Source organism: Sarcophilus harrisii, chromosome 4 (assembly GCF_902635505.1).
Source record: "Sarcophilus harrisii chromosome 4, mSarHar1.11, whole genome shotgun sequence".
In the NCBI taxonomy this organism is placed as follows: Eukaryota; Metazoa; Chordata; class Mammalia; order Dasyuromorphia; family Dasyuridae; genus Sarcophilus; species Sarcophilus harrisii.
Window position 1 is genome coordinate 132,043,816 of NC_045429.1, and position 12,863 is coordinate 132,056,678.

The 12,863-nt window shown below is 35.3% G+C and overlaps 1 protein-coding gene across 4 annotated transcripts in view; it reads right to left on the reverse strand.

Annotated features, from left to right (window-relative positions):
• The window catches only part of FNDC1 (fibronectin type III domain containing 1), a 119,051-nt gene that overhangs the window by 67,097 nt on the left and 39,091 nt on the right, over positions 1-12,863 (reverse strand). For 3 of the 4 annotated variants that reach the window (XM_031937545.1, XM_023503317.2, XM_031937546.1), the window contains exons 3-4: positions 10,722-10,808; positions 9,958-10,026 (exon numbers count right to left, since the gene is read on the reverse strand). The exons of the other annotated variant lie outside the window; for it this stretch is intronic. In XM_031937545.1, the coding sequence (XP_031793405.1) occupies positions 9,958-10,026; positions 10,722-10,808 (156 nt within the window). The remainder of the gene's footprint in view (positions 1-9,957; positions 10,027-10,721; positions 10,809-12,863) is intronic. 4 annotated transcript variants of the gene reach the window in all.

The following is a 12,863-nucleotide window of genomic DNA, read 5'->3' on the forward strand; positions in this document are numbered from 1 at the left end:
CTACATTTTTATCCCACTATGAAATTAGGTCATTTGATAAACAGTTCATCTCAGAGCAGGATTTTTGTTAAGTTTCCATGTAAAAACATAATGCCACTAATGTATTTTTCTCCTGCTTTCATGTAACGAATTCTAAAACTACATTTTAATACTTTGTAATATATGGCATAATGAAAAGCACTTTTAAAATTCCAAAACACCCCCTACACAAGATGTAGTAGGAATTGTAAATACTTCTCTTCCCCATCAGAAAAATGAGGAGAAAGATTTGTCTTACTCTCATTCTGTGACTACCAAGAGAAGCAGTCCTGGGGATTTTGACTAATACTTTGACTAATCTCAGACAAATACACAAACCTGAGAGAGTACTTAATGGGATGAGACTGAGAGCAGATTTGAGAGCCCCAAAGAGCCCTTAGGTTTGGGAGATATGTTCATATGAGCTGAAGGCACAGTGCCCAAGTACTGAAGGTGAGGAGAGGACATTCGACTATTGAATCCACTCTTACACAAGCTGGCATCAAAGAGAGAGCCATACTTGGAATGTAAGAAGGACCATGTGTTTCTGATCATTAGGCAAACTTTAGTGGAGCCAAAAGTTGTCAGAATCTACATAGTGTAAGGGAGAAATGTAGTGTGGGTCCCTCGTTTGGCTCTGTGTTTGAATCGGATACAAGGAAAACAAATGTCTCCAGCTAGGACAATGGCTTTCTGAAGAAATCCTTTCAACTAAAGAATGGGTTTCTGGGAGAAACCTTTATTTGTGGACCACTGTTAGTTGATAGTTGTAAAAGAGGGTAAAATAGATCAACCTATTTATTAAGCATCCACCATGTGCCAGGCACTGTGATAGGTGCTGGAATAATGAAGAACTTTTGGCTGAGTGTTGTAGAAAAGAGTACTGGATACTGTATGTAGAGAACTAAAAGCAAAACAAAGTAACAATTTAAATTGTGATGGGAGTTTGTGATGCTGTTGTGCAATCATGTGCAACTCTTCATTACTTCTTTTAGTGGGTGTTGGCAAAGAGACTGGAATGGTTTGCCTTTTCCTTCTCCAAGTTATTTAACAGATGAAGAAAATGAGGCAAACTGGGTTAAATGACTTGCTCAGGATTACACAGTTAGAAAGTGTCTGAGGCTAGATTTGAACTTAGGAAGATGAGTCTTGTTAACTCTAGGTCTGGCACTCTAATGAGGTATAATCAAAAGTAGCACCTGCAGGGAACTTTAGAGAACTTCAGGAGGACCATCATGTCTTTCTTAGTAGAAAGAACTCACACTAGAACAAACACTTATTGGGGAACTGCCCAGGTCACAATTATGATTTGGTCACTGAAGCTATATGATTTCCTGAGGAAAGATCACCCATTGACAAATCATTATTTTTGACAAGAATTATTTGTTTTCTTCCTGCTGTAAATAAAATGCTTCCCTTTTTTGAACCTGAAGGACCATGTCATTGCAAAGGAAGTTAGTGACAATATGCTAAGTGTTGACAGTGACGTTCCAAATTATCTGGGTGAATGCAAGAAGCTAAAGAAATGAGTCCCAAAGTACAAAAGAATTCTTCAGCTCATGTGAAAATCTTATCTGAGTTAGAGAAGAATAAATATCACTATTATAAGGCAATGCTGGTATTCTTCCTTGATAATCTTGAATTCAAATTAAATAGTACCCAAGCTCATGATGGTAAATCCCTACCATTGGAATCCTCAAGAATAACCCAACAAGGCAATAAACAGTGACTTTTAATAAATTAAGTTGGGAATATTTGTTAAGGTATATATGGATTTTAGCTAGCATTATTTAGGGATGACAGAATCAATTATAAAGATAAATTCTAGGCTATAAAGAGAGAGATAGTTTCCTGCTTTCTTAATTTATATTGTTACATAGAAAGGAATAATAATTGGAATAATATGAGAAATAGATTTGCTTAAACCAGTTAGTTTATAGACTTATTATCCGATTCAGAAATTCTATTTCATATAATATATATGAAAACATTCTTAAAAATACACATGAACACTATATGCACGTAACCATTCATGTTGCATACAATGTATGTTTATTATTCAGTGTGTCATATTGGATAGGGGATCTGGATTGGGAAAACTTAGGTTCATATCCTCAATCTGATGTATACTGGCTAAGTACCCACTGGAGAAATCATTTAACTTTTCTATATCCCCCAGGAAATCTCCTAATTCTATAAGTCAGAGGAATTTCAGCTTTGCATTACCGGAGGGAGCTTCCACTTGGAAGATCTCTACAAAGATTGTTCATAAATATCTACATGTCTATACTTGACAGCTGGTGGTGCAATGGATATAACACTGGGCTTGGAATCAAGAAGATTTATCTTCTAGAGTTTAAATCTGGCCTCACTTGTGCAAGTCACTTAATCTTGGAGTCTCAGTTTCATCATCTGTAAAATGAGATGGAAAAGTAACCGGCAAACCACTTCAGTATTTTTGCTAAGAAAATACCAAAATGGGGTCACCAAGAATTGAATGCAACTGAAATGATTCAACAGCAAAGTGTGCAAATGCACACAATCACAGAATCACAGAATTTGAAAGTTAAAGGGGCCCCATCTAGTCTACCCATATCAGAGATAAATCACCCTTCTGGCAAACTTAGCAAATATTCACCTGGTCTCTACTAAATATTCATCTGGTCTCTTCCACCAATGAAAGGGAAACTACCACTTCTCAAGGCAGCCATTTCTGCTTTTGGAAAGCTCTTGTTAAAAGATTTTTCCTGACATCAAGACTAAATTTTCCTCTTTGCAACTTCCACTTATTGCTCCTAGCCCTGTCCTTTAAAGCCAAACAAAACAAGTCTTATCTCTCTTCCATGACAGCACTTCACATACTTGAAGAGCACAATTATTAATTCTCCCCTCTCTTCCCCAATATTCTCTTCTCCAAGCTGAACATCCCATGTTCCTTTTAACTACTTTTTATATAACATGAACTGAACTCTTTTCATCATTGGTGCTGAATTCTTCTGGACCTTCTCCATTTTAACAATGACCTTTGAAAACTGTGGCACCCAATCGAATATCACACTCCAGATGGTCTGATTAAAGTACAGAGAAGACTCATCTCTTTATCCCTGGAAGCTATATTTCTCAATGCAGAGCAAGATTGCATAGCTTTGGGGGCAGCTATATTGATGTCTCATTGATTTTTCAGTCCTACTAACACATGTGTATGCTAATATATGTGTGCATGTGCAAACTTCCTCATACTTAGAGATTACACAAAAAATGCCTCAAGTGGAAAATGGATAACCATTAATTGAGCATAATCTCAATTACAACTGATAAATAGTAAATGCTTATAGAATTGAGACTATTTTTGTTGTTGCTGTTGTTTTCCTGAGGCAATTGGGGTTAAGTGACTTGCCCAGGGTCACGTAGTCAGGAAGTGTTAAGTGTCTGAGGTCAGATTTGAATTCAGGTCCTCCTGACTTCAGGGCTGGTGCTCTATTCACTACATCAACTAGCTGCCCCGAATTGAGGCTATTCTATAGAGTATTCCTACCTCAAGTAGGATGATGAACTAGATAGCCTCTAAGGTCATTTCTGTGATTCTATGATTCTCTATTTTTTTTAACCTAGCAGAAATCTGGAAACTTGACAAATATTTGTAAGGCCAGTAACTTTCACAAAAAATGAATTAAGTCATAAATACATAGATAATAAAGAACTTGACTAACATGTTGTAATACTATTTTAAATATGAAATAATGTGTTTCATCTCAACATGAACTCTACATAAGATGCATGTACTAAAAATCCATTTACTATTTTCATTTGTGCACTGTGTAGATTAAGAAAATGAATCACTTTTCTCTTTCTATCCTCAATACCTAGCACCTAATAGATCCTTATTGAATTGAACTCATGATAAGGCTGACAGTGGTGATGTTGGTGGAGATGTCTGACTCTATGCCTGATAGAATAGGGACAAAAAAAAAAGACAAAGGAGTCATTGTGGACAAAATAAGCTTGCTGCTGCCTCTTTCCTGGCATACCTTACCTTACTTGGGGAAGGGGAAGAAAATGGTGGATGGAGTGGTAGAGAAAAGAGGCCCAATAGTAGCTCCCAGCCAAAGCTCAGTCCAGAGTCCAACCAAATTAGAGGCAATTCATAGATTCAGATCAGACTTGTGGAGTTGGCTTTCCTACAGTGTTTGAAGGTATTAAAGGCTTTTTTTTATCTAGGAAACCTATTGCAGAGAGAGAGTAATTTTGACTTCATGAGAGTTAACAAATTTTCACCTTGCCATGTGGCTTTAGAATCCACTTCCAGATATGTCATTCTACTATAGCCCAATAGAATCCTCAGATTCTGCCACTAAATTTAGTATTAATCCAACTTTTAGTATAGAGTACAGTGTTCATTTTGAGGCTTTATAATTTGAGCTACATTAAAACCATAAAAAAGTTATGAAAACAAAAACATTGAACAGGCTAAAATGCTCTACCATCCAGAGCTGCCCTAGAACCGTAGAGTTCATCCATTTTATAGGAATAATCTGAGACCAAAAGATGAAGTGTCTTGTTTAAGGTCACATAACTAGTAAGTGGCAAGAGTGGAGGTTAGAATCTAAGGAACTGATTTCTAATTTAAGGAATTTCTTATGGCAACATAATACAAACTATTCTTTATCTCCATAGAGTTATGCAAAGAAGCTAGAAAAATTGGGAAAAGATGTTTATAGAGCAATCAAATCATAATATTTAAAGATATCAGCAAAGTTATAGAAGGAAGACAGTCAGCTAATCTCCATACCTTTACTTAGGACAGAAAAAAGAGAGAAAATGAGATCTAAATTGAAATTAAAAGAGATATTCTTCGCCTGGGATCCATGAACTTGGAATCCTTTAAAATATTTCTATAATAGTACTTCTATATAATTAATTTTATTTATAATTCAATGTATTTCATTTATGTACTTAAAAACATTATACTGAGGAGTCTGTTTGTTTCTTCAGACTGCCAAAGGGTTTTCATGATATGAAAAAAAGATTGAGAACCTCTGAATTTGGGGAATTTGGATTAAAAGTAAAGAAGATAGTCTAAGTGTTGTGAGATGCTGTGATGAACTATTCAGATGATTTAGAATCTTTATTGTTAGATTTTTTTCTCAGATGGTACTAAATGAATGCAATCTTATTTGAGGTTGTAGAAAACAATCTTTTGGAGGCATTTTCTAATGCAATGATTTTATAATTTTTTATTATCTAATTTAACAGTTTGCTTTCTTTTAATAGACTACTCAATAAGTTTGGGGTTTTATTGTTTTGCTACAGTCCTGCTTTTGATATTTGATGAATGGTCATTTCTCAAAAAAGTGCCATGCTTCTCCCACAGAATAAAATTATAACCACATCCATCTTTTAACACTAGAATGTGATCATCACTTGCTTAAAGAAAAGCCAACTAAAGAAGGTATGTGTATACTTATAGACTTAGAGATTATCAAATTTGGATGGAACTTTTTAGATCATATAGTTCAACCTCTTTATTTTACTGATGAAAAAACTAAAACCCAGAGAATTATCTACATTCATATAGCTGGTAAGTGGCAGAATTGAAGCTCTAAATCCGGGGCTGGAGATTCTAGTACAATTCATGCCATGAAATAATTTCTAGTTGCATGCTGCTATATAGTTACCCTTCCCCTACAACCCCCAAAACTCTGGAAGTCCCAGGCTCTTGCTCCACCCCTAAGTAAACTAAATCCTGTCAAATTATACTACAAGTTCTGTCTTCAGTTCCCAGCTAATATACTTGAAATGATTCTTACTAGCATGGGTCCATACCTATAAGACTGACCGGCTATAGGCCTTCTACCACATAATTTTGTGAAAAGAAATGATGACCTTTCATTGGAAAATATACAGAGATTTTTTTTGTACTTTTAGTCTAGATAGAATTATAATGTTAACCCAAACAGTTCCTTAATTGCTTGGCATAACTCTTCAGAATAGATAAGGAAGGCATCTGTGAGTCAAACATTCTCTAGAGCAAAGATGTTGGCCCACTACACAATGTAATTATGAAATATTTAACAAAATATATAAAATACAATAAAACAAATATTTTAACATGTGGTTTTCTAAGTCAGAATGTACCTCCAGAGATCCTTATATATGATTTATTGTCCCCAATTTTGAGTTAACACCTTTTCCCTAGAGGTTTTTTGGGTTTTAAACTTCTGCCCCTGCTCTTGTGATTTTCTTCTCGATGAATTCCTTTCTTATGAACTACTTTAAATATAGGCTGGTTCCAGTAATGTTTCACTCTACACCTGAGCCATCTTCTCTCTATCCAGCCTACTATGGTAAGCATATTCTCCACATATCTCCATAATTATAAATGAATCAATACTGCCATTGTTACTGGATTATTCCCTCCTTGTAACTTTCCAAACCAAAACAGTCCCTTCTGATGTTTCAGTAATTATCATATCCCCTTTCTAGAAAATTAGTTCATATAGCTTATAAATAGCTTAGGCAAGATGTGAACTCATCTCTTTCTGACCCAAAGTCCAACACTCTGTCTACTACCTCACCTAGCTGGACAGAGACTGCCTTACTTTTGTATAAATATCCTCAGTACCTGCACAGAGAAAACATCTAATAAATGCTTTTTCTGCCACTACCACTTCTGGAATAGTCAGGGAATGTTTTCCCCTTTGGTTTCAGACAAAATACAAGGAGAAATATGGCACATTCAAAGAACTAGAGCCAAGAACATTGGGCCCTGTACCAGTTGCCAACAATAATGTCTGATTTATGAGACAGAACTCCTAATAAATCTCTCAGTATAGATATCTGGCATCCAAAAATACCTTAAAAATAGACAGAATTTACATACCTTAAAGCAACTAAAAATATGCTAGCACAGCATATTTTTCAAGTTCCATAAAGAAAGGCCTAGGTGAAAATGATCACTGTGACGATTCTGAATAAATTATCCCAACAATTAAATATCCTTTCATACAATAGCTATAAAGACATTTTCCTCCAATTAGTACATTCTGGGCACTCTTGACTTGGGTTTAGGTCTGCCTTGTACTATGTGTTGCAAATGTTTTTAACTGGCATTCTCTTGTTAATCTATTTAAAGAAAGAAAAATAAAACTCTAAAAATGACAAGCAAAATGTTACCTTCAATAGTTGGGTACTCCCAAACATTGATTTAATTAAATGAACCCTGGACCTCCATATTCCTTGGGGAACAATGGCACAGCAGATAGAGCTAGGTAGCAGTGGATAGAGCACCAGTCCTAAAATCAGGATGACCTGCATTCAAATCCAGCCTCAGACACTTACTAGCTATATGATCTTAGTCATTGAACTGTTTACACTAATTTTATCATCTGTAAAATAAGCCAAAGAAAGGACAAATCATTCCAGTATCTTTGCCAAAACTGGGGTCATGGAGAGTCATGCACAACTGAATTTGACTCAACAACAAAGAACACTAAGAGAAAGCAAGACTAAGCAGTGATAATCATTCAACAAATGTGTGTTGGCATATGTTACACTTGAATAAGTTGTATGAGGAATATAAAAAATGATGAAAAAATAGACCCTACTCTCAATGAGCTTACATTCTAGTCAAGATGACATGATTGTCAGATTCTTGGTTCCCAGAATTTCCATGACCCAAGTTCACTCAAGAAGATGGCAAGCATATTAACTATTCTAAAGAATGCAGAAGGAATTAATTGTCTTAGAAAAACAAGAAAATTGCTGTTTTAAAAATAATTTCCACCAGAGATCTGTATGAGAAAAAAGAAAAGTAAATCTGAAACCTAAAAGCAAAACATAAAACTCAAACAGCCTTAACTGAGTAAGGCCAGATATGTATATCTTTTTGGTCTCTTATTAACTTCCTAAAGTCTGCTCACTATTTTCACCATTCTCCAACCATCTCCACTCTACCTGGACTTCACTGTGATAGCAAGTGAACCTTTTGCCTTATCTTTCCAGGATCCAGGCCTCCATGCCTCTTCTGACAGTCTTTTCATCATGCCCCTTCATGGATACCCTTGTCCCATCTTTTTGCCAATACCCCTCTTTGACCTATGTTCCTCCATTGAATGTAAACTCCTTGAGGATAGGGACTGTCTTGTTTGTTTGTATTTAGATCCCTGATTGCATAGCACAATGCCTGGCACAGAATAAGTTCTTAATAAATACTTAATTTAACTTTTTGTTAATTCTAAAGTTAAATAAAGTTTCTATTCTCTAAGTTAAGAGAGTAATTCTCTTCAGGTCCTCTAGGACCTAGATCTAATTTCCTTAAGTAGTAGCATGAAAACATTTCAGTGTACTAGACTATCTCCAGATTCTTTATATTTATTGAGTCTTTACCCAAGTTAGCCCTGTATCTTGCTTCTCTTTGACTTATAAATAATTCTTTTTTATCCCATTTCTTTAGTCATTGTCTTTTTTTAATTTACTGTTCTTACATCTCCCTCCTTTTTTGTGCTTCCTCCCATCTTTGTCACCCTTTCTATTCCTGAATTATACTGTATACTCACAAGTTTTTTGCCTTCTTTACCTTTTAAATTTGTTTTTCCACATAACTTTCCTTTGTTTTACCCCATATATTTGGAAAATGAATTTAGAATCAAGAAAATTTTTCTTCTATTTTTGTTGTCCCCAATGCTTCTCCATTATGACCCACTCTAATTGTTCCCATAAAATAGACTGCATTTTTTTTGTGGACTAACTCCTACTTGTCTGTCACCCCCTTGACTTAACAGAACCTATCTTTGTATTCTCAACATCTTACACACTGCAAATAGTAGATATACAAAATATCACCCTTTCCCTAACTATAATATTTCTGAAGTTTCCACTCTTGCCATCTACTCCTCTGTCTTTATACTTTCTCCCTTTAGCCAACTAATCAACTCCCATTGTTGCAAGTATCATCTGTGAGAAATTAACTTTGGTAACTTTGGTTCTATTCTTCACCCCTTTTCTTAGCACTAGGGGTTCATTCTAAATTGCCTAAAAGACATTTCTCCTTGGCTAGTCTGCCATCATCAGAAGCTCATAATGTTTAAAACAGAATTTTTTCTCATTGTTCTCCAAACTAGATTCCTTTCAAAACTTCCTTATTTCCGCTGTCTCCTTTATTGTTCAAAAAAGGCTTTGAAACTACTCAGAAAGGCAAAACCTGAATCAAAAAGCAAATTAGGGTTATTTTTACATACTTACCTTCTTTTCACAAACAATATCACATTGAATTTATTAATAAATATAGTACAAAAAACTAAAATGCAGTATTCCACAGGATTCCTTTCAGGATACTGTCCAACCACATTCTGAAAAGAGACTACAAGTACTTTGTGTTGTTCTTACACTATCATAAAAATAAATTCAAGAAACACAACAGAAATCTCAGCAAGGGAAAAATAACATCATCACTGACAGACACTGACAACCAATGAGCAAATATGGAGTGGAGATGGAAGGGTGTTCTCCAGAACAACCTCTTAACAAAGGCAGCCATGAGGCAATGGATTTGCCTTTTAAAATTATTACCCCTGGATGCCACTTACTTATTTACACCATTTACTGGCCTGAAAAGTAAATACATTCTAGTTGTGTCATAAACCATCTCAACCATCATATTTGAGTAGCACACATCAATGGCTACCAGAATATTGGAACAAATAGAGACTCGGACATTTCCACACAGAAGAACATGAAAGAATGACTATAGATTGACAACATTTGCTGCAGTTTGGTACATCAGGCGCAAAAACAGATTGACCAAGAAATGTGCTGCACGTGTGTTAGTTTAGCGATGGGAACCAAATGAAATGTTTGTAAGAAGATGTGTGTGACAGGAAGCACAATTCTCTTGGGAGATTGTGCTTCAGTGGAGACATGAACCAAATGAGTAAATTGTACCTGTCATGGTCTCATTAAGTGATTCTGGACCCTTAATGTCAAAACCATCAATCTTGATCCATTCACCTCCTAAATTAGGAAAATGCAACTTGAAAATTAGGGAGAAAAAAAGGAAACTTGATTTTTCCACATTTCACTCCCTCCTTAATATATAGTTGAAATTATAGTTGAAAAAGGGATTACAAAGCATGGGTCTAGGAAACTTTAGAGCTGCTATCTTGAGATACATATATTTCTTGTCACTCGGCAATGGAGAGGCAGCAAAGTCTACGGGGTAGAGAGCTGATCTTAAGGGCAAAATGGTCTTCATCCAAATCCTGCCTCTGCCACATCCTGGCTGTGTGATCCTAAGCAAGTTACATATCTACTTAGTTCTCTAGGCAACTCTGAGACTTTATGTTTCAGAGAAGATGTCATCCTGCATTGGTGATGAAAATTTCCTTGCTTGAGAGCTTCCCCTATCAATAAAATAATAGCTTCAATCCCTTTAAACTCAGCTAAATAGTTTATTTTAATATACACTCATTTTAACATATACTCATTTGGTACTTATGTACAGGTATCAGGAAGAGAAAAACCAAATAAACCCAATTTTCCTTTTCAAATATTCTGAAGGAAAAAAAGAATGTCTATGACATCATTTTAAATCTATAAACCCTCCTAAAAAAATCAGCCTTTGTTGTGACCCAAAGGAAGCAGGGAAGGCTGATTGTCACTTCCAGTCTAGATGACCCAACACAACCTCCAATTCCAATGAGACTTACCAAGCAGGCTTTCAGCTCTGTACACTGGGCGACTCACTCCGCTGTAGTTCTCTGAAGTAACCAGCACAAAGTACACTACCCCAGGTTCTGAAACATATGGTTTATATCAAGCCACTGTTTCACATCTCCAGGAGCAACACAGTTGGATTTGCTAACCATTTAGTTTGATTGTTATAATAAAACTTGAAAAACTGAATTAAATGATGAGCCTAACCACAGCTTTCTTATATAGTTATTATCATTTTAAACTGAGATGTCTTATTTAATTCTAAACATGAAGAAAGTGCACCTGACTCCATGCCCTCCAACTATAAACTATTTTATGTCTATATGAGAGAGAACATTAGTAGCATCTTCATATGAATTAAAAAATTGAAGCAAAAAAATGGCAAAATGGAAGAAGTCTCTCCATTGAATTTTCAGGGTCAAAAATGTCAACAAAGAAATTCCAAAAGAAAATTTTCACAAGATTTTAGTAAAATACCAAACTACCACAGGTGAGTGAACTTGAAAAACATCTCTAAGGATTAGAAGTATGTGCAGTATTCATCATAATACCTGAATTAACACAGAACTCTATTGCAAAAGGAAATGTTCCCTTCAAAAATGTTTGCCCACTCTCTCCTGAAGATATCAACAAGAATGAGACAAAATAATGTGCAATATTTACAAAATACTTATATTGAAAACTTGGTTCCACTGATTTGACTTGAGTTTATTGGGAAAGCTTAGATGATGCAGCTTATTTGTCCATTTCTGACTGAGGCCCAAGATATTCTAGCATTAGGAAAAGATATTAAGGTAACCTTGACAATACAATATTCACAAAGCATGTCTCCACTGGACTTCCAATTTTAAAAAAAAAGGCCCTACTAGTGTTATTTTTCCATTCTGGTGAATCAATGCTTTTCTAAGTAAAGGGACAGATCATGAGCTTGAAGAAGAGATAAAAGTCTGGGGTTTTGGTTTTTGTTGTTGTTGTTTTGGTTTGTTTGAGCTTTGTCAAAAGAAATAACCATTCTCTCTTCATGGGGAGCATTTCCCCCGAGAGTATTTTTAGTTGACAATCCAGGGACACAGCAACAACAGATGCAGTGGATATCATCTGTTATGTTTAGTGTTTCCAGGGTTGGTATTATTTCTGACTCGCCAGGGTAGAGCTCAGTGGCATTTGGGGTTTGGCACAATTTCTCAGACTAATTTGCCTTTAGACAAAACACAAAATCATGCTTTGTCAAGGACTTTCTCTCTACACTCTTTAAATTTATTTGTATTTCAAAGGAAATGTAATCCACATGTTTCTGATTGACTTACACTTAACTCATCAGAAAGCTGCTTGGTAAGAACGATTTGTTTCTTAAGAAACTTTGGAGCTCTCTTTATACATGTTTAAAAGCATTTCCTCCTCTAGAGCATTTTGGGATATGTCCATGAAACTCAAAATCCAAAAAGGGCCAATTCCATTCTGAACCAAGAAGTCTCATGGTTTGAACAAAGTTGAAATTTAAGATACATAAGTCTTGCTTTTTGACAGATTTATCCATTTCTCCACACCTAGAAAAGGTAACTATGGCCAAACAATAGCCAAAATTAGGTTTCTCACAATAATCTCACATCATAGCAACTCTGGAAAAGAAAATTTGCTTTTACATTCTGAAATATACAACTCCAAATAAAGTAGATGATCAAGAGATATTCATATCTTGTCTTGTCCTTTTTACGTCCCATTACTCTAGTAGTGTTTTCAATTCAAAATTCCAGGGCTTCTTAAGCCAAGATCTAAATGTCAACATTTTCCTATGGGAAAGAAATGGGAGAAAAAAGTATCCTCAAATGGTCACAGAACTGAGACCAAAAAGGGAGGAAATGCTACTCAAGCTCCAAAATGAAATTAAATTTCATTCCATTTAAAGTTGCAATGTCTTTAACCAAATAGAGATAACATGCTAAATAGGATGTTTGTTGGAAGAGATGTGAGTCCCAATGGTAAGCCCTCCATAGAATTTCAGTTTAACAGATGTTTCAAATAAGTACCAGAGTAAAATGAAAGAAATTGTGCTGCTACTTGAAATTAGTAAGAGAACAATTTAATACTTTTTATCTTTTCATTTCCAGGAGGCAAAATGGTAGATTAGATTAGAA